The sequence below is a fragment of the Crassostrea angulata genome, chromosome 1, assembly GCF_025612915.1.
Source record: "Crassostrea angulata isolate pt1a10 chromosome 1, ASM2561291v2, whole genome shotgun sequence".
NCBI lineage: Eukaryota > Metazoa > Mollusca > Bivalvia > Ostreida > Ostreidae > Magallana > Magallana angulata.
The window spans coordinates 36,131,314-36,152,331 of NC_069111.1; the positions used below are offsets into that span (position 1 = coordinate 36,131,314).

At 33.0% G+C, this 21,018-nt stretch overlaps 2 protein-coding genes across 3 annotated transcripts in view; both read left to right on the plus strand.

Annotated features, from left to right (window-relative positions):
• The window catches only part of LOC128170442 (adenylyl cyclase-associated protein 1-like), a 37,306-nt gene extending 21,638 nt beyond the window's left edge, over window positions 1-15,668 (plus strand). The window contains exons 8-14 of one of the 2 annotated variants that reach the window (XM_052836212.1): window positions 9,131-9,314; window positions 10,465-10,542; window positions 12,350-12,534; window positions 13,041-13,164; window positions 13,889-13,971; window positions 14,115-14,258; window positions 14,586-15,668. In XM_052836212.1, the coding sequence (XP_052692172.1) occupies window positions 9,131-9,314; window positions 10,465-10,542; window positions 12,350-12,534; window positions 13,041-13,164; window positions 13,889-13,971; window positions 14,115-14,258; window positions 14,586-14,666 (879 nt within the window). In that variant the 3' untranslated portion in view covers window positions 14,667-15,668. The remainder of the gene's footprint in view (window positions 1-9,130; window positions 9,315-10,464; window positions 10,543-12,349; window positions 12,535-13,040; window positions 13,165-13,888; window positions 13,972-14,114; window positions 14,259-14,585) is intronic. The other variant, XM_052836221.1, reaches the window with a different exon arrangement.
• Window positions 15,669-17,773: 2,105 nt separating this feature from the next.
• On the plus strand, window positions 17,774-20,389 carry LOC128168169 (peptidase inhibitor 16-like). Its single transcript, XM_052834296.1, has 6 exons — window positions 17,774-17,921; window positions 18,856-18,906; window positions 19,076-19,199; window positions 19,419-19,522; window positions 19,613-19,716; window positions 20,208-20,389. Exons 1-6 carry the CDS (start codon window positions 17,841-17,843, stop codon window positions 20,308-20,310), a joined length of 567 nt encoding a protein of 188 aa, XP_052690256.1. The 5' UTR covers window positions 17,774-17,840; the 3' UTR covers window positions 20,311-20,389.
• Window positions 20,390-21,018: the final 629 nt, after the last annotated feature.

Sequence of the window (21,018 nt, forward strand, 5' to 3'; positions counted from 1 at the left end):
ATTCAGATAGGTGGGTTCGCGTGTGCTACACGTGCCGCAGAAATTTATTTGAGCTACTCTTAGCGTCGGGAGAAATATTTATGTACTCCCAATGCTCTTTGATCGTATACAAACAACATTGTAACTGAAAAGAATCTGAAAACCCTATGGGACCCAAAAACAATTTTCAGTGTGATCTGGTCCTTAGCTATATAGACAAGTCACTATGTTAATTTGATAAAAGCATGATTAAAAATGACATTGGAAATATGTTTTTTTTTTCCAGAAAATCTATTTGAAAAATGTTAAACTTTTAAAGTAATATCTGGGCTAAATCAATTTAATTGTACTGGGTATATTGGCTATTTCAATGTCAGTGGATTCTAACTCTGGAGATTGTAAACCTGTTGCATTTTAGATAACGGCTAACTGTTTGCAATTATCAAAGTGCTATGTTGGGTCCTTCCTTACATTAGGCATGCATAGAACATTTGAAATCAATTGATTAAGTCTATGACTGTATGAGCATTTGATGTGGAATAGAAATACTTAATATATGATTTGAAATGAGATATTTCAGTGACAGGTATTCATTTTCACTTTAATTTCATAAAAGTATTGTGTGTCCGAATATTTCTTCAAATGATCATATTATTAAATATGAGTTTTTTAAATTACATCCTCATTGAAGGAGATGTGTTAATTAATACACAGTACACAGTAACTTGGTCCTTTGAAGTTCCTATTTCTATCTCCAATAAACTAAGCCCATACATTATCCTTTCTTGCTAGCCCTTCCATCAAAACTCGAACAATTTCTTTTTGGAATTTAAATTGGTGTTTAATTATATAGTCAGCATTTCCATAGGATTGGTTCTTCAATTTGTTTTTATAAAAAAAAATTCATTTAATCAAGTTTAAATTAGCTTCCTTATCTTGTTTTAAAGGCTGACAAAAAGCATGTCAAAATATTTGCATGCATGGTGATACAGCGTCAGTATGTGTGGCTTTTATTCATAGGGACGCGATGAGAGACGTAGCCCATCTGTTGGCCTGTGTTTACAAAATTTAACTTCCTTATTCTAAACCACCAAATTCCAGAACATCTGAAGGGAGAACCATTCCATGGCTTTTTGTGTGCTGCACCAATTTACCTGTTGTGTTAAAAAAATTCGGATTTGACAAAAAGAACTTTCCATCACAAGTACAACTTGTAGAAACAAGAACGCATCTTTGTGATGTATATTAATGAGTAATCCATGGTGATAGAATGACTTCATAACTTTGACTAGTTTAGGTAAAAAACACAGTTCATGTATACATTTTTGCCCTAAAGTAATTTTTAAATTACCAAGAAAATAGGTTGGGTGTTGCTTTGCTCGAATTTTTGTTATTGATAAAATACTTACATGTACTCTGTTGTGTAGGTTTGCCAGAAATGAGGTAATTTGAAAAGCCTTAAAAATTATTAAAACTCGTTTTCATGTGCCGATCAAATCTGTTTTGAAATTTAAAGCGATGTCAAACAGAACAGAATTCAAGTGAACAAGAAATAATTTCAAAAAGCATTGGAAAATATTTAATTTATTTTCCCTTCTTGAAACCATTCCGATTTGATATGATATGGATTAGACATGGAAGTATTTTGTGCCAATTTCAATATGCCACCAACACACTATTCCGTGACCTTACATCATTAGATTGTGAGATATGCCACTTTTTTATGATGTAAACCTGTAAATAACTTGCATTGTAAGCCCAGAGTTGTTAATAAATTGTATTATTACAGAGGGTTGATGTTCTTGCCAATTATGATCAAATAAATTTGAGGCTGTTTGATAAGGTCTTTGAAGAACGAGTTCCCTGCAGTGGTTTGCAAATAAATCAGGGAAATGAAGATTCCAAGATCTCAACAGATTTCTACATGTTTTCTATTTAATTTAATTTATATTCAAGAAATGTGCTGAAGTTATTTTAATCTGTTGTGAATTTTGTCTGGGTTTTCATCAAGATAGAAAACGGCTTTGAACGTGGAGAGAAACGAGCAGACGTCAGTCGAAGGCTTTTGTTTAAGGATACCTTTAATCATTTCAACAGTTCTAATATCCTATAGCACATCTGATTTGAGGCCTTTTTAAACATGAGAAAAAGATTTGGCCTCTCGGTACGATTTTCCTTGATGGTGATTGCGGCTGAAAATTTTGTTATTGCAACAAATGCTGCTACATGGATGCCTGTACATTAATCAGCCTTTCTGAAGATTAAAACATGACCAGAATTGCGTTGTTCAAAATTCAACTTTTTTTTCATACAGAGCTTCATTATATTGCTGTAGTTAAAAAAAATATTTGTCTTGAAAATTCCACAAGTGGGCATGATGTTAAGAGTTGAGAGATCATAAGCAGTGCATCAAAGACTCTGTGTTAATTTCAAGTTCAGTTTAATTCGAAGGAGCCTGCTTGATTAGTACAACAGAAGTCAAGTTTTGAGACTCTTGGAAACAGAAATATTATCAGGCCGTGGCGGATATTGTTTCTGAACCTTCTGATTACAACTTCTGGGCAACAGATGTGAAAGACATTTCTTCATACAGAAATTTGATGATATGAAAATAATTAATTTTAATATCAAAATGCAAGAGAGAGTTTTTTAGTTTATTTTATGAGTGGCTGATGTGGGATGCCCAAGATAAAGCAGAGGTCTTCTGCTTTTGTGATTTTAAGCTGACTTTACAACAGTGCTTTGTTTATTTGTATTAGAAAAAAAAGCTAGCTTCCAATCCTCTTGGCACAAGAAATTGTTTTATCACTTTCAATCTCAGTAACTTGGATTGTAGGTAAATCTTTTGTTTATACTCCTACACAGCTAGTGCATGAACTACCCATAACTTTGGGTCATGTTGAGAATATAAACTAGATATCCCCTTACCCCAAACAAATACGACAGAATTGGTATAGTTTGTAAGGCATCTATAGAAGTGTAAGAAATGTTCAGTTATACAGTCTCTAAGGCAAGTTCTGGTTAGATCTTGTACATGTAATAGCAAAACAATTCAGACCTTATGAAAGGCTTTTGTCTTGGCAGGGTGATTAGGAGACCATAGGTGATTGGTTCATTGTCCTTTTAGTAACTCAATCACGGAAGACAATTCTACCAACGCAAATGCTGAGAATAACATCTAAAACGCGCATTCATTCACAGTTATATTTTCTGTTCGAATACAACTGTTTGAAGATGATGAACTTTTTTTGCAAAGGAGGACGAGAAAGCACTGCTGTTAAATGAAATAAGAATATTTTTCTGTGTTGATTGGTGGGGGGAATGTTGCGCTTTGGCAGTTAGTAAAAGTGACTGTCCGATGAAGCTGGTTTGTTATGACGATGGATTAGGCCTCCATGTTTCCCATTTTCTCCAGTCATCTCCAGGAATTTCAATTAAAATATTCACAGTGCCTTGTTTTACAGGTTTTCTGTTTCATCACCTTCATGCAGCCCCAAACTTTTTCAATTTAAGCGCTGGCTGGCATATGGTGCTTTATTTGGATTTTCCAAATGCTCTTGCTCATGTTTTTTTTTAATGATTTGTGCTGTAAGATCATATGCCTGAAAATTTAACAAAAATATTTTTGTTGTCTGTTAAAATCCCTTTTCATGTGTCAAAAGTATGTATTCTTTTCATTATTTTACCACCCATGTGAATCTCGTCAGATCTTGGCTGCTCTTTTGTGTTATTGTTTTTAAATGTAATAGATTTTCAGTCCCACAAGGTCAAAGGTCGTGGAAATCTTGTTTTTAATGTGTGTTTTTATTTTTCCTGCTCTTTTATTTCTTCTAAATTATGAACTTTTATATTATATAAGTTCATAGTTTAGAAGAAATAAAAGTATATACCAAATAAAAGTAACCATTCTTAGTGACCTTAACAGTGAAGGGTTGACTGGCAATGTTTAAGGTCATTTGTCAAGTTCAGGGTCAACTTGACCATGAATATTAGTTGCTATTCATACTACCTAACCCAGGAGGGTAGTGTTTGATAAACACATAGTTTTGTATAGAATTTTATAAAAAAGTTTATTAAAATATGTTTGATCTCCCAAGGCATAATATAGAGACTGTTACTATGACACCCAGTTTCCTTAGCAACTTCAAGTCACACAGTACAAGAATAAAGTGTCTCTAACATAATGTGAGTTTCTACTGTCAATTTGTAATCTGCTGTGAATTATAGCAGCTATATGTAGATATATTTTCAGCACCAAAATATCCTTGTCTTCTTTCATAATGATGTACAAGAAAATGAAGCCATGAAATATGGCTGTTGCATTTGTTAGCGGGATGGCAGTGTTAAGATGTCTCCTTTCCTTCTCATTATCATTGCTGACATTGAGGCATTCTTCCTGGGGAGAATTGACAGTAGTTACCTCAGAAAACAAAATGGGTTAGGACTGGGAGGAACAAAACAATACAATCACCTCAAGAATTCGGGGGATGAAAATGAAAGAAATATGTCTACAGATGTCCTCCAATCACCCTCTCAAAGAAACCTGAACTTGACGATGATCAATCTTTGCTGCATGCATGTTTTTAAGGTGGATAGAGGTGTTGATTGAAATTAGTCAACCAGTAACATCATCCCTGCACTTTAAGAGGAAAAATTGAAACGGCACATATTTCATGATGTAGCAGAGTTCGATGAATACACTTTTTTAGTTTTATTAACCAAACCACTGTGGAGATCAAATACTTTCATTTCACAATGCATTATGCACCAGTCTGCACGTATCAAATTTTAGAGTGAAGATTTCTACTTCCTGTAACCCTTATAAATGACCTGTGCACCTGGAAATACGGTGATTTATTTACTGCACATCAGTAAGTGTAAACACAAAAGTGATCTCACCGAATATCTTGCGATTTCTACTTTTATCCCCAGTATAGCTGAGATAGCAGTTTGCAAGCATGCACCCAACCTGTTTATGTAATGTCAAATACTGTGGGATTGAAATCTTACAATACTGTGAAGTATTGTTCAATAAGTACATATAATGGAATGTTGAAAGGCAACACATGTATTGCATTATGAGCATTCCTTTGCATTTTACAGTTTTGACCAAATTTATTATCTCTATCCTTGCAAACTTGATAAATTTCTTAATATAGATTAATTAATCAAGTGTGTCAATTTCTAATGAGTTTTGCCTGAGGTCCAATCTTCAATGACTGGTGTTTGGAGTGATAAAGACATTTTTAGCTAAGAAGAGCAGGAGAGAAAAAGACAAATGTGAGCAGGTTTAAATTGAAGAAAAATTCATTGGCTGTTCCCCGCTGATCACAATCAGAGAACGGACTCCCATAGATGCAGTAAACTAAATCACCATGAAATTTTAATTGGAAAGAATATGGAGGCAGCGAGAAAGACAGGAAAAGTTCCGATAGTCTTGCTGGTTCTTAGCCTGAACTAGTCCCTTGCAAGCTAAAATGGGCATCCATACATTTAAGTCGTCTGGTGCTAAAACCAATGAGAAATGGGCCATAATGACTGAGCTTACACTATTCCTGGGTGGAATCATGGAGAGGTTTAATAGATAAAGAGTTGCCCAGGTTTCTTCCCCTAGTGGGTAGCTGATTCTTTTGGTGTTGATCATCAAAATTAATTACGAGAAAGTGACTGTTTAATTATCGTTTGCTTTCAAAATTTTAATGAGATGTTTTGTAATGGACCAGATGATTCTGAAAATTAGTGAAAATTTGGTTTTGGAACAGTTGGGTTCTTTCTCTATCATATCGTAATTGCGCATCTTTAAAATAGTTTAGCAGAGCGCTCCGTTTTGGAAGTTCTTTCACCGTCAAGTGTCAGAGAGTGTGAACTATCAGTTTAGTGTGAGGTGGAAGTGTTAATTCTGATTGGGTTTGAATTCACTGCCTTTGAACCTTTTGTTTTCATGTTTTTTTGACACATGCCTGTTTTCTTCGCTATCTGCAGACACATGCATTCATGTATTAAATTAACGCACACATAGACTACTGAGGAAAATGTGTCAATGGTACATGCAACCCCAAAGTTCTTGTTCAATTATGTTTTTGTTGGCAGGATTTTTTTTTACCCCATAACATGAAAATTGATCGAGTATTTTCTGACACAAAAATGAGACCTTTCTTTGCTTGAGGAGATGCAGAAGCTTTGTAGTGTGTAGGAGTAAGCACTGTGTTTTCAATTTTTTATGAAGGCCTGCTATTGATATTAAAGGGATTTTAACAAAAAATTGGTTCATTGCACTGGTTAATTCAGCACTAATAGTAGGTTGTGGCAGATCGTAAGTTAACTGGAAAAAACATTGGACCAAAGGTGAAGGTTATGTAAAGCTATCACATTCTTTTATATTTACAGATTTAGAGGGTGGGGGAGAGGCAAGCAACTGAGAAATTCAAAATGGGGCTACTTATATCTCATTTTTAAAAAAAACATTAATTTCAAATCTGTAAATGAAATGACATGGGTTGAAAAAAGGAAGGGGGGGGGGGGGGTAAGCGTTAAACCCCCCACCCCAACTTCAAAAAAGAAAAATGATACCTCCACCCCTGTGCCGCTGCACAGATAAAGATACATGTATTTGGAACTCATAAATTGAAAGAGATAAAAAAGGAAAGAGGGGGAGGCATAATGGGCAGATGTTTTTATCATCATCTTGCTGGAAAAACAGCAGGAAATGTAAAAAAAAAGAACTGGCTAGGTAATTAGTATCTTTTTTGTTCTCATTCATGGAATCTGACCACTGTTTGTGTTGCCATGTACTTTAAGGGTAAAATTAAAATCAAACTTATGACAGAATGAAAATGTTTTGAGTCAGTGCAGGTGTGCTGTGATCTTTACTGTTTTAATTTGAACATCCCCCCCCCCCTTAAAAATTTTCAAAAACAAAGCAAAACTTCAACCACCAATTCAAATCCGAGACTGGAAGGAAGTATTGTATTTATATATGGTATAAGGGTACAAGTAAATTTATGAAGGTCTGCTTAGTGCTAACCAGATTGAACAAATTTCGAAGAAATCCATATTTTTTGTAATTTTTTTCATTAATGAAAAGGCAGCAATTGGAGACAAAACATTGAATTTAAAACTCATTTTGTGCCTTCCGTGTGTATGCATCTGTTCCCAGTTTTTAATTAATGAACCTTATATACATTTACAATTTTCAGAAGTTTTCAGCACTTGGCTAGTTGCATGTTAGTCGAAAGATTGCCTAAAATAGAAATTTGGAGTGAAATTTTGGTTTTTCTCATGAGAGCATTCAAAATTAGTTGTGTACTTGTTTCAAGTACTCTTTCAAATGAAACTGGAGTTTCTTCAGTTAATACTTAATTGTTTTAAATATAAATGTGATCAGGAAGAAAAAGTAAAAATGTCATGATTAATAAGTTAGTGCCATTATTTTAGATCTTTAATGGAGGTTATGCCTGGAGTTTACAGAACATAAAGTTCACAAAGAAAGGCATATAAGCATAAAAAATGTCTGGTCAGTGTTTCATCTCCCGCATATAAAAATAAGCCATAAATTAGTGATGAGCCAGAGAACAAAGTATTTAATGGCTGGCTGCTTTGGAATTAGCCCGAATTTCAAATTGAATGCCTCTTCATGCTGTTTGATCATTGGTGGGTTTTGAAGAGAAATGGTTTTCATGGTTTATTGATGAATATGGCACACAAACTGTCAAATCAATCCATAACTTGATTTCAACCAGAAAAATAAATATGAGGGAATTGTGAAAGTGAAATTCAGCAGAACAATGGACAAAATGAAACATATGTCTAATTCATTGTGCCAACTGCCAGGCCAGCCATTTGATGTTTAACCTTTAACCCTCAGACCAGCCAAGTTATTTTGAAACCTTTAGTTTCGGCTTGATTCTTAATTTCTTGATCCTGTTCAACTTCACATTTTAGCACTAGTCAGAAATAAATATTTAGTTTCTATAAGGAGGGTTGTCTGTGGTGTATGTATAAACATCATATTTTAAATGAAGAAAGATCAAAAGATTAAGTTAGTATTTGCTCTACTTTTGCTGCAGTTTTCATTTGCAGGCATTCATAAGTGGAAAAATTGAGATATAGCCTGATGGGTGGGAAACTAGTCAAAGAAAGATAACTGTTGGTGTGTAAGAAAAAAGCTAAATTATTTCAAAGGAATCCAGATGTTTGCAAATCCGTATACACCCTAAATACCGTGGTTCATCATGATTTTCTGTAAAATATGAAATGTGAACTCTTCCCTGTTATTAAATCAAGAAATATTGTCCAGATGGAGGCAATTTAAGGATATTTAATTTGGATGAAGTGAAATATAGAAAATGGTGTTAATTGGTTGTCCTCTTTGAAGATATCATCTTTTAAATCTTTTCTATGTTTATGAGCATTAATGATAGTTTGGGCTTCAAGAAAAATGAAATTCGGCTTCCTAGATCATGTAGCTGAATTGATAGATTTCGTTCTCTGCTTCTTCTTGAATTTCTTTGAAGAGAAGAATTTGAGTAGCTGTGTGATTTTGCTGATGGGAATTTTATTAGTATTGCTCAAAAGTGTTGAACAAAAAGAAAAAATGAAATAAAGCCCTAACCATTATGTTCAGCAATACCATTCATTCAAGTCAGGCACCTAATTTTTCTTTTTCAACTTTTGAAATAGTTGTCAAAATGCAAGACATTCTCTGGCACATCTTGCCCCTCGTTGCCGATTGTTTGTTTTTTATGTGTTTAAACTCAACTGAATCGGCAAATGAAAAGGTCATCAGTGAAAATGTCAGATTTGTGTTTTCAGTTAATAACCATCTGTTTTAAATGAGTTTCTTTTAAATATTTATCCCACTTAAAAACATATGCTTCCGATTTCCACCAGGCAGGTAGCTGATTTTTTGTGGGAGGGTAAACTGACTAAAAACAACCATTGTAAATGTAGCATAGGTGGACAATCCTTTTCAATTGTCTGCTTTTCTTAAAAAATGTTATAAGTTGGGGTTTTTTCCTTGTTGGAAGAAAAAAAATTGAGTAATGTTAAAAAAAATTTAAAACCCCTGATATCGGATAGACAATGTTATTCTGACATTGCACTTTTCCTACTGAAGTAATTTTAAAGTCATAAATATCTTTGTGTTTTGCAGGGAGGCGAGGCCAGCGCAGTGAGTGGTTCTACTGGAGGGGCACCTGTTCCCCCACCCCCCGGCCCCCCTCCACCCCCTCCCCCTCCTGCCTTTGCTGCCCCTCCACCCTCCTCTGGACCCTCTGAGGATGATGCCAGAGCAGCACTGATGGATGCCCTAAATAAGGGGACAGATATTACCTCAGGTTAGTATAAATAGTGAATTAACATCTTCAGAAGATTATGGATAAAATTATGAGGAAATACACTTAAATATTCTTTGAGGTATGAGATTGCAAACACCCCAGCAATTAGTACTACAGCATCAACTTTGTGCACTCATTTCTAACATGTTCAGGAAAGAAGGAAGGGGACATTATCGACATGGGGGATTGAAGTTGATGTGGCATAATGTGGCCATTTTAAAATTCAGCAGCCTTTATAGATGTGCAATTCTCTCAAATCAAAGGCACAACATAAATTACATCTAGCATTAAATATTCAGGGTGAAAGAAAAAACTCCACCTCAGCAATACAATTACTACATGATTATGTTGTATATTTTATTCAATTACATGTAAAGGTACAATGATTTCATTGTGAATGCCCTGAAATTTTTTCATATTTATTTACAATATTTTTTTCATCTTTTTTTTTTCATGTACAAGTATATGTGTCATGTATGGCATTCTTGTAAGCAAATAAAATAAGAGAATTTTCCATATAATGCATATAAAGCTTTCACTTATATCCTTAGAATTCATCTTTTTAAATCATTACATGTATTTATGTTCTGTCATTAATTAGTGATCTTTCTTTTCGTTTTCCCTGTTACTGTAAATGTGGATGTAATCACTTGAAGGTTGAATGCTTTGCCATCTTAACTGAAGACTGTTGGGTCTGCAATATTTTCACCACACATTTTCAGGCACTGTAAATTCCTTATTTTACGCGAGTACTTAATTCCGCGATCCCGCTGTTTTGCGAGAACATGAAATCGCGAATGGAGAACTTTTTCCTTATTTCTTATAGTTTTTAACTTACAAAAAATAATGGTGAGATTTTAAAATCCACGAAGGGTGCTTCTAGCGATTTTACGCTAATATTAATTCCTCGCATTTAATTAGGAATCTACAGTAATGACAACTGTTCAAAAACAAAACCAAAAAAAAAAACAACCCCACCCCCTCCCCTTTCTTTAATGTAAACCATGATATTGAAATCTATATGAACAAGAATTTCCACTTTTACAGTAATTGGAGGATGTTGCCGTTTTAATAGTTTTCATCCAAGTATGACCATATATGGATGGCTCCTTGTGCTAACACATGATCTGTCTGAATGACCTAATTTCAGGCTTGCGACACGTTTCCGATGCCAAGAAGACCCATAAGAACCCGAACCTTCGGCGCACCAGTCAAGATAACGCTGATGGTGCCTCCTTTAAACCATTTTGTGATGAGCATTTTATCAAACTCTGTACCTTTATTCACATTTCAGTCTAGCTTATTATATTTGCTCTCCATATTACTTCAAATTTAACTGAAAAGTTACTTTAAATTAAAAAATGCTAGGAACTACAGTGGAAACCAATCTAAGACACTAGCACTCTATGCATTTTGTTCTTTTTAAATTAACTTTTACAGTTCTTTTCTGTTAATTGGTAATTAGGATTATTTCAAAGTTTTTTCTTTAAAGTTGATGTTTTAACTGACTTCTGTGTAATGAAATTGAAATTCAATGTTTATTTATGACAATGCATTTTTGATGACTTCTCTTGCTTAAATGCATTTCATCAACTGACACAAATCAAATATCTTGCAATAACACATATATGAATACAGTAGTAACATTGGCTTCTTCATTTAAACTATTAAATTATGATACTATATAAGAATGCAATAGTATAAAGTAATTCTGAATCATCAACTATCGGCATAAAAAAAAGTTTATTTCTATATTAGAATTAAATTTGGAAATAATAAATGTAGGTTTCCACTGTATTATGAGTAAATAAAGCTACATTATAAAAACCAGAGTGCTAAAATATTCATCACATTTGCTTATACATGTGTCATTATTTTAAAAAGTAGTAGATTTTCAATTTATGGGATTTAATTAAAATGTTGTGCACCTCTTTTCATGAAGCTTAACGTTTCATTTTCATCATTTTCTGCAACTAGCTCTCATTTTTTTCAATTTTCAAAAAACTGAAATGAGATTCTCATACGGAAAGAATTTTAAAGTTAAAATGAAAATTATTACTTTTTTTTTTAATAATGAAGATTTTGAGATGAGGTGAACTTGTCTATGTTAAACAGAAGTTGCTTGTCTTATATTTATCACGAGGTCTTAAATTCATATATTTCAAAGCTAACTTGTTATATAATTTACATGTGTTGTTCACATATCTAAGTCTTACCTTTGTTATAAATATTTATCCTTATAATATGAACTAAAAGTGGCTTTCATATATCCCATATATATAATCCCACAATTCCTAATAATATCATAAGAGTTTGTCTTTGTAATTTTGTGAGAATATTTATTGTATGGTGTATTTGAATCATAATTCTTCATATCAGTATCTAGAACTAGGGCAATAATGTCACAATTTTTGTGAACTGGTTCAAGAACTGGAATTAGAACCCTCATTAATTTCCATAACAAGAGGTGGGATCGAGATTTTGTTTTTGGTGCAGACGATACAAGTATTACAAACCAACAACAGAAAACAAGCCATATTTATACTTGTCAATACATGTATCAACATTTTTGTAAAATCTTAGAAATGTTGTTTTACAAGCTGTCTTCCTCCTTGCTTGGTTTCCTTTGCTTTAGTAAATTTGCAATTTGATTTAAATGAAAAGCAAAACAAAATCAGCTAAAATTCACTTTCCCCATGTTATTCTGCATTTCATACAAGTTTTTGGCTTGTTTTCCAAACATAATATTAATGTCTTTAGATTCCCTTGAATGAACTGGATTTATTGTTCATGCAAAGAACCATGTTATCTATATCAGTGAGAGCATGTTTAATGATGGGCATGTGTGTTTTTTAATAACAGGTGTCTTTTTTTCTTTTTAAGATTGCCTTAGTCTCTAAAACTCAAAACAACCATCAGAATTCAGGAACTGACTTTGCATGCTAGATCTCTGTTCAATGAACTGTGTCTGAATAATGCGGGAAAGAAGCTGAGAGTTTTTTTCAAGAGCACATTTTTCACCTTGAATTTTGCAGGACTGAAGAAGGTCACAGATGATATGAAGACTCATAAAAACCCAACATTACGTCAAGGCCCTAAACCCTTCAAAGCCGCTGCCCCACAGACAGCCCCCAAGCCTGGCAAGCCGGCAGTGCAGGCCCCTGCAGCTGCCGCCAAGAAACCGCCAGTGTTTGAACTCCAGGACAAACGTTGGGCCATTGTAAGTAAATGTATATGCAGAGCAGTTTGTTCATGTTTTGTGTCAAAACGTTCATATTCAATGAAAGGCAATAAACTTTGCAGTTATATTGCTTTTCATTCAGAAGAATAAATTTTTTTCCATGAATTTCAAGATTGAACTACTTGGTACGGTAATATATTTGCTTTAAGGACAGTGATCCTCATAGTTATTTCCAATCATTAATGTTGAAGACAATGAACCTTGTAGATATTGCTTTTTACAAATATTAGAAGAATTCTCCATTTTTGTTTGAAAATTGATCATTTGAAAGGACGATGAACCTTGTAGATATTGTTTATAAGATAATCTAGATGATCTCCTTTCGCAAACAGGATTTTAAAAATTTGCATGCTCATTTTTCTAGATTACAATGCTCTCTTTTAACATTTTGAAGATGTAAGTATGACAAATTATAATTATTAAGAGATGGAAAAAAATAAGGATCTTAATGTAAATTTTGAAATGCAAGACTATTCTCTGAACAGGAATATCAAGAGGGTAACAAGAACATTGAGGTAGCAGATACCAATCTCAAGCAGACCGTGTATGCATTCAAGTGCAACAACTGTGTCATCAAAGTCAAGAACAAGCTCAACTCTATCACACTGGGTAAAGGCCAGAGATAATTCAGATTTTTTTATTAAGTTAATTTGAATTTTTTTTACTGTGACAGTTATTTAAGAACCAGTTTAAGGTGGTATGGGACACGTCCACATTGTGACGTACTGTTTATCAAAATAAACAATAAAATCAAATGTAATTTTATAAACAATTTCTTTCTCGAATTAGAACACTAACAGAGTAGTGCAGGGGGTTAGAAGGTTTGCTAGGAATCTGTAAGTCATGAGTTCGAATCCCGTTGGGGTTTTTAAAACTTTTACCTATCCAAAAATTTTAAAAGGTATTTCTTGAATAAAAATTGTAAAATTTAAAAGTTCTAAACTGGTAAATGTAGTATAATTATAATGTACTTTAATCAACATTAATATTGACAGATGTCCCATACCACCGTAAGAAAAGAGAAAAATAAGTTACATGCAAGCAGTTTTTTTTTGCATTTGCAGCATGTTTTTGTGATAACACAATGACATATAAATTATACAGTAAAACACTCGTATTGAAATGCCAGGGACAGGCAAATTTACTTCGTTATAAACGTAATTTGCTATATCCGTCAAGTTTACGACAGGCAATAAAGTCTCAGGGAATGAAAATGACTTCGCTATAAGCGTCAATTTATTATAAGCGTGTTCGCTATAACCGTGTTTTCCTGTATATGTGACTGACTTTCAGGTTTTCAATGGACTTTGTATTGTTTGTTTCGTAATTACAGATAGCTGCAAGAAAACTGCTATTGTCTTTGATGACGTCGTTTCCTCACTAGAGTTCATCAACTGCCAAAGTGTTCAAGGACAGGTAAGATGGGTCAAGGTGGAATTTGTAAACAAAATTGCCCAGTCACATTACTGTTTGACAACACATTTAATAGAATTATTATAATGAGGTTTTTAAAATAATACATATTGCAATCTCTATATGATATATATATTTGATTGCAGGTGATGGGTAAAGTTCCGACCATCAGCATTGACAAGACAGATGGTTGCCTCATCTACCTTAGCAAGGACTCCCTCGATACAGAAATAGTCACCGCTAAGTCCTCAGAGATGAATGTCCTTGTTCCTAAGGATGACGGGGACTTTGTGAGTATTTTCTTTTTAATCACATAGTCTGGTAAAATATGATGTAACAACAATTGTTTTATTAACCTTATTTAATCTTTCAAGTTTGCCAAACTATATCAATTTTCTCTACTAATGAGTAGATAGAAAGGGTAATTTAGATATAAAACTGTTTATCATTATATCATAGGGAAAAGAATAGATGAAATTAGGATATTAGATCAAGAATTTTTTTAACATGTTTTCTTTAGCCCTTATAAAGATTGATTATTTTTTTTCACTTTAATGATATACTAAAAGATTCGCAAATTTTTTAAATATGTTTGTTATCTGTGTTTTCTCTTGTAGACTGAATTCGCCTTGCCAGAACAATTTAAAACAACCTGGGATGGCTCCAAATTTAATACTGTTCAGACTGATATAGCGTAAGCCATTAGAAGCTGCAGTAAAGGGAAGGGGTTCTTGCACCATTCCGTCACATCATGGACCATGCTTTACATAACGCCGATATTGTTTTGTGCGATTCTGAACAGCTAGTATTTAGTTAAATCAATGTAAAACAAGAAATATATAAAAGTAGTGAAATTACTGGTAATACCAGTATGCAAGTCTTTGATTATGCAATGATTGTTCAAGAAATGCAGTATTTTATTTTTCATTGTTATTAAGGGTATCTAAATCTTTAATTTGTGTACGAACACGTAATTTTTATTTCAAGTTACATTAAAATGCATGGCATTTAAAATGTAACTTGTGTTGAACATATGTTTTGATTTAAATTTAATTCTAACACATTATCTGTTATTAATATGTTACATTTTAAGATGGATTCAAACTATCAAATCTTCACAAAAATCTATTAACACATTATTTATGATGTCAAATCTTAGGAAAATGCTTGTATCGTTAAAGTGAAATTCTGTGTTGAAGTTGTTAGCAATGGAATAATTGCTTAGTCCTATAAAGTCTGAAAAAAATTGTTCATCCATTTTGTTAGAGTATTTCAAGGACTTAAATATTCTTTGCAATACCAAACCATATTACATGTATTGGCGAATGATTGTATATCTAGATCAAGTTTAAGAATGAATTTATCAATGCGTAGGATGCATTTACAGAAATATGGAATACCGGTAGGTTACAGTGTGTTATTGAGGAGGAAATTGAACAAAATGGTGCTATGAAAGTGGATATTATATCATAGAATTTTGTCTCTTTTGTTTTTCCTTTGGTATGTTTTTAGCAGGCTACAAACATTTTTATTTGTTTGACATATCTTCCATTACAGTGTATAATGAACAACACACCAATTCCATGTATCTGTTCAATTAAGTCTCTGTTTAGAACTTTTATATTATTATTTCTTTTTCTTTTGTCTTGTGTAAGCTTTTTCTAAATTCACTATCACTAATAAAGATATCAGTATTCAAAGATGATGATTTATTTAAATGTTGCATGTTTGGGTTTAGAAGTGCATGGACACTATTTTCGTCAAATTTTATTGTTTACAGGGCTTTAGAAGAGTTTTTTGGCATATCTTTAGTTTCAAGATGCATCAAATGACCAATATTATTATTAATTATGGAGGCTAGGTGGACAACAAATGAACCATTTTATTTATATGTAGATAATAACAGGATTGGAAAACAAATATTGGTCAAAAGCGAAGCGTAGGTTACCATGACTTATTTTAGAATAAAGATAAAACAAAATTGTAAGATTTATCCGAGTATGATGATCATTGACCTTATCATATAAGTAAAAGATCCAACTAAAATAGTTTTTTAAATACAAAAGGTCGTTCACTGTGACCTTGATATAAGGATTTGAAGACATGAGAATGCTTGCATTGTAATATCACAAATTGTAGCATTGTAGTTCTTGAGAAGGTCTGAAACATTTTCCCGAGATATTTTTGTGGTAAACTTTGAACACCTCCTGTGGCCCTAGTATTGGTCCTGAGGTTATGGTTTTAAGAAATTACTCTATAAACAGAAGCTTTTATGTAAATATGTATTGTCACTTATGATGCAGTGGTTCTAGAGAAGAAGATTTTCCAAGACATACACTCCACTTTCACTGTTTCGTATCTTTACAATAGAGATTTTCATTTCCATAAGGATGCTTTGTACCAAGTTTGGTAAAATTTGGATCAATGGTTCTAGCGAAGAAGTAAATAATGTGAAAAGTTTACAGATTGACGGTCAGACAGACGAACGTACGACGGGCAGCAATCTAGATGATAAGAAAAGGTCACTTGAATCAAAGGTTTACGCAGGTGAGCTATAAAGAAAAGTAAATCACAATGGCTACCATATTGTAAAGTACATTTTATAATTTCATTATGCTGTATTTTATTTTCTTATTACAGTTATGTGACATGCATACTGTGTATCTATTTTATTTTACCTAAAGCAGAATGTTCTCCAGAATATTAATTTTTTGTGAAAAGTTTATGAGATATTAAACCAAATTTTAGATGTAGTTTTGAGATTGGAGAGCGTATAGATGTGTTATCAGTTAAATCAATCGATTATGAAAATGACGTAATGAGAAGATGTTATGCGCATTTATCAGTTTGTATTGATATTGTCATGTTGTAAAGTTTGAATTTAACAAATTTTGTATATACTGCTAACCGATAAATTAAAAAAATTACAACATGACAATATATTTACTGTACCAAACTTATTACAACGCTCAAAATCGATCTTGTAATAAATATTCATACTAGTGGTCAACAAAATTTTTGTGGTAAAAAATGCTATCAAATTTGATATTCTTTTAAATTTTCTCTGGATTATCTATCCTATATAGACAAAGAAGTAGAGAGAAATTCGCCTACTTATGAAAATCGACATGCCAGATTTCAAAACTAATGAAAATCTTATCTTTTTTATAATACATGTAAATAGAGACGGACAAAGTCCGGATAGATCTAGGTTTCTGTAATTAATCAAGTAAAACTTTGTCCTACCTGAACGACTTTCAAATTACATAATTCATGCATAAAACCATGGATTTGACAACAACAAAAATGGGTTAATGAGTTTTAGTACAGATAAGAAGTTTTAATAAAATGCGTGCAAAGAGTTCCAGAATTTTCAGAAACGAACTCAGTGTGTTGAATAAGCAGAATACGGTTACGTAATTTTCTTTACAAAATACTGTTGGTTCCATACAAAGAATGTAAATCTGTACACTTAATTCTGTCTATAGCCTCAAAATACAAATTAAAAATATTATTTCATATGTAAGTGACCATTAGTAAAATGCACGAAATACATAGTATCACTTAGTGCGCAAATTTTATTGTTTAGAATAAAAATAAACTTTGAATTAACTGTGCATAGTTTTCAGTAATCAAACTTCGATACAACCTCAAATCTTTATAATTATGCAAATCGCTTAGCTTGAACACGTTTGATTTGTGTGAAGCTGTCTAATAGTTTTTCTTCAGGGTTTATCTTTAAATCTTTAACGATTAACCTTCTGCATATCTTCATTTAAATAACTAGTTAGAACTATTAAGATAATAAGCGCTTTCGGTGTAAACAAACTACCTAATATTAATGAACACATTCTAAATTAACAGCAGCTGTCATGGGGAAAATGTTGGCTTGGATTATTTTGTTTGCAGTGGGATGTTGCGCGGAATATCAAAATTCAGATGGGTTTTTGAAGGTATTTTTATTTTTTTTTAGATTAAAAATCATTCAATTCTTTGTTGATTTTGCAATTCATTTTTATTGCTCACTTTTTTAAAACAAAATTTCTGTTGTTGACAGAGTAATAACCCCAATTAATTATGGAGATAAAAAGGGACTAGCATTCCTAAATGTAATTTCCACAAAATAACTTCCCAAATGCAAACAATGAATAATGATAGAACCATTTTAACAAGACCTTGGACTTTCAGTTGCGCGTAGCTATCTATTCCTTGCGTCAAAACAAATTAAAAATGACGTGGTTTCAAACGAAATATGCTTAGATTGCGTAGTCTTGGCTCAAAAGCCAAACAAATCTTGTTTATTTCAAAGAGCCATGGCTGTGTGGCCTACAATGAAATAGACAGGCCTACGTCACATTGCCGTTTGACACAACTACCCAAAGTCCAAGCTCTTGTTAAAATGGTTCTAAATACTATCGACTGGATTGCCAAATAATTAATAATTTGCGTTATTTTCGGATATATTGGCTATTTTACTGTGTAATGAAGCCCTTCAAAGGATGCATCTTTTAAATACTAGTATATTAAAAATCAATGGCTCGAAACACATGGTCAATGTACATGTACATGTATATTCATACAGGATCTGTTGTGTTATTTTTTACACTCAATGCGAGCATTTAATTTTGTATTATTTAGATTTCTCTCTGTTTCTTGAAAACTTGTTTTTATTGATCATTAACCTGTATTTGTATATGCAACTGAGAGATTTTAAAAGAAAGTTGTTTGCCGTGCCCCTACTGAAAAGATAAGTTTTCAGAGGTCAACTATCCAACAGTTTTAAGATTTCATTACTCTTGAATCGTTGAATGATTTTTTGCAAATTTTAGCTTTTCATCGTATATGCTCAGTATAATAAATCATATATGAAATGTGTTTATTTGACAGGCTCACAATATTATCAGGCGCTTTGAGTACGCTGCTAACATGAAAGAAATGGTAGGTTTTGGGTAAAAAAAAATATGACATCGCTATCGAGGCGTAAACAACCTATGTTACAAGAACTAGAATAATTTGACTGCAGATTCAAAAATCTTTAACCAATATATTTTATAAATATCAATATCATTTAAAACTTTTAAGGAATAACCAATTGATTTTTTTTTAGAAGTGGGACGAAGATTTGGCATCACTGGCGGAAGGGTGGGCCAAAGCTTGCGTCAGGGGCCACAACCAGAATAGAGAGACTCGAGAGTTCAAAAAGGTCGGCGAGAACATATACCGAAATACACGTAAGGGTCTTTAACATTAATGTTTAATCATAAGAATCTAGTTTTACATGATAAGTTTAATTTAAGTTGAAAATAATTTGGAAGGGGTGGCAATTTTTTTTTCACATTTATACATTGGTTTTTACCCGTCGACTTAATTAACGTTAAGACTAAAAGTCTTCTGTGAATGAGTATTCCTAGCATATTTTTTGTCAACAAGAATAAAATAAAAAATTTCAGGTAGAAAGTCTGGTTTTGATGCCGTAGTGAGCTGGTTTAAAGAGAAGTCTTCATATAACTTAATGGAGGGCAGCTGCAGCGGAGTATGTGGTCATTACACACAGGTAGAGCACCACGGTTACTTACATGTTGAAGGGCTACAGGTCTCGCACAAACCGTTTTGTTTATCTCGATCACCTGTATATCTTCTGTAGGTGGTTTGGGCGGACTCGGAATATTTGGGTTGTGCTGTTGCCTTCTGCCCGAAGTTCTTCAGAGGAAGAGGGGGTTACAATTATGTTTGTAACTACGGACCAAGGTAATCTGTGCAAAACATTACATGATATGTCTATAAATGAGTGGACAAAATCGTTTAATCTTTATCCACACTTTATCCAAGTTTTGTTTACTAAAATAATTCTTTTCTTTTTCTTTGAGAACTTTTAGACAAAATATTGGTCTTTAATAGTATCTCAAGGTAAAAAGAATATTTGTAGAGAAAAAAGCAAATATAGAAAGTAAAATTACGATGAGAAAAAAAGACTTGGAATCAACGAAGTTACAGACAAACAAAGCATTTTTAAATCAAAATTTCCTTTTTTATTCAACCAATGAAATGAAACCACGGATTATTTGACACATTTCCCCTTTCAAACACCACCGTCATTCCTAAATGAGCCCTCATTCATGATCAATTGAAGAAAACTCGCGCACCTTCTAGGTGAGCTTCATTTAGAACGCGGCTTAGAAATTCATTATCGATCCATAATTAATGTTGCTGCATTTATACAAACCGCAAATATTCTTTAGGGGCAACTGGAGAGGGAAGAAGCCATACGTTCCCGGCATTCCATGCAGCAGCTGCCCCCTGGGCTACGAATGTCCGAGGGGTGTGTGTGCCAAGGAGTCATGAGGCTTGGTAATGCAAAGCAGGCAGCTCCCAGGTCAAAAAGGACGTGTGATTTGAAAAATAAATCAATTACTGAAAAGTTTATATAACACACGGCCTTGATGTTTTTTTTTTATTTTTACGACCATTTTATTAATTGATATTGGCATATTATCTATAAAGTTACAATGTGGGTTTCTTGTTATTCTGTAATCCCGTGTGATATACATGTACATGTGCATTTGATGTACGGGACTGGAGGATGTTGTTAATTAAACAAATTGATGCAATCTACGAAACATAATTGTTTAGGATTTTTCTACTTATGTTTATGCTAATGTTTTTATGCAAAAAAAATATTAAAGCATTAAACATATTCATTAACCTAGAGACAAAAAGAACTGTAGATTGTTTAAATATGCCGCTGTCGAGAGCAACAACTTTCCTATTACCTAAAATGGATAAAAATATGGCGATGGTAATGCAGTCCTGATCGAGAAACAAAATGGAAACAAAGTCGTGTTAATTGTTAAATGTGCTTTCTTGTTCAATGTTTGAGTTATCTATACATGATATTAACAATATTCTAATTAGGAAAACAAGTAGAAAGTATAGGTGTCAGAGATTAGCGTGTACGATATTTGGTGGAATGATTTTTCAACAAGTATGTTCTACATGATTTAATCTGTTTTGACACAAAGTCCGTATATATTTTCAAAACTTGTCTCTGAA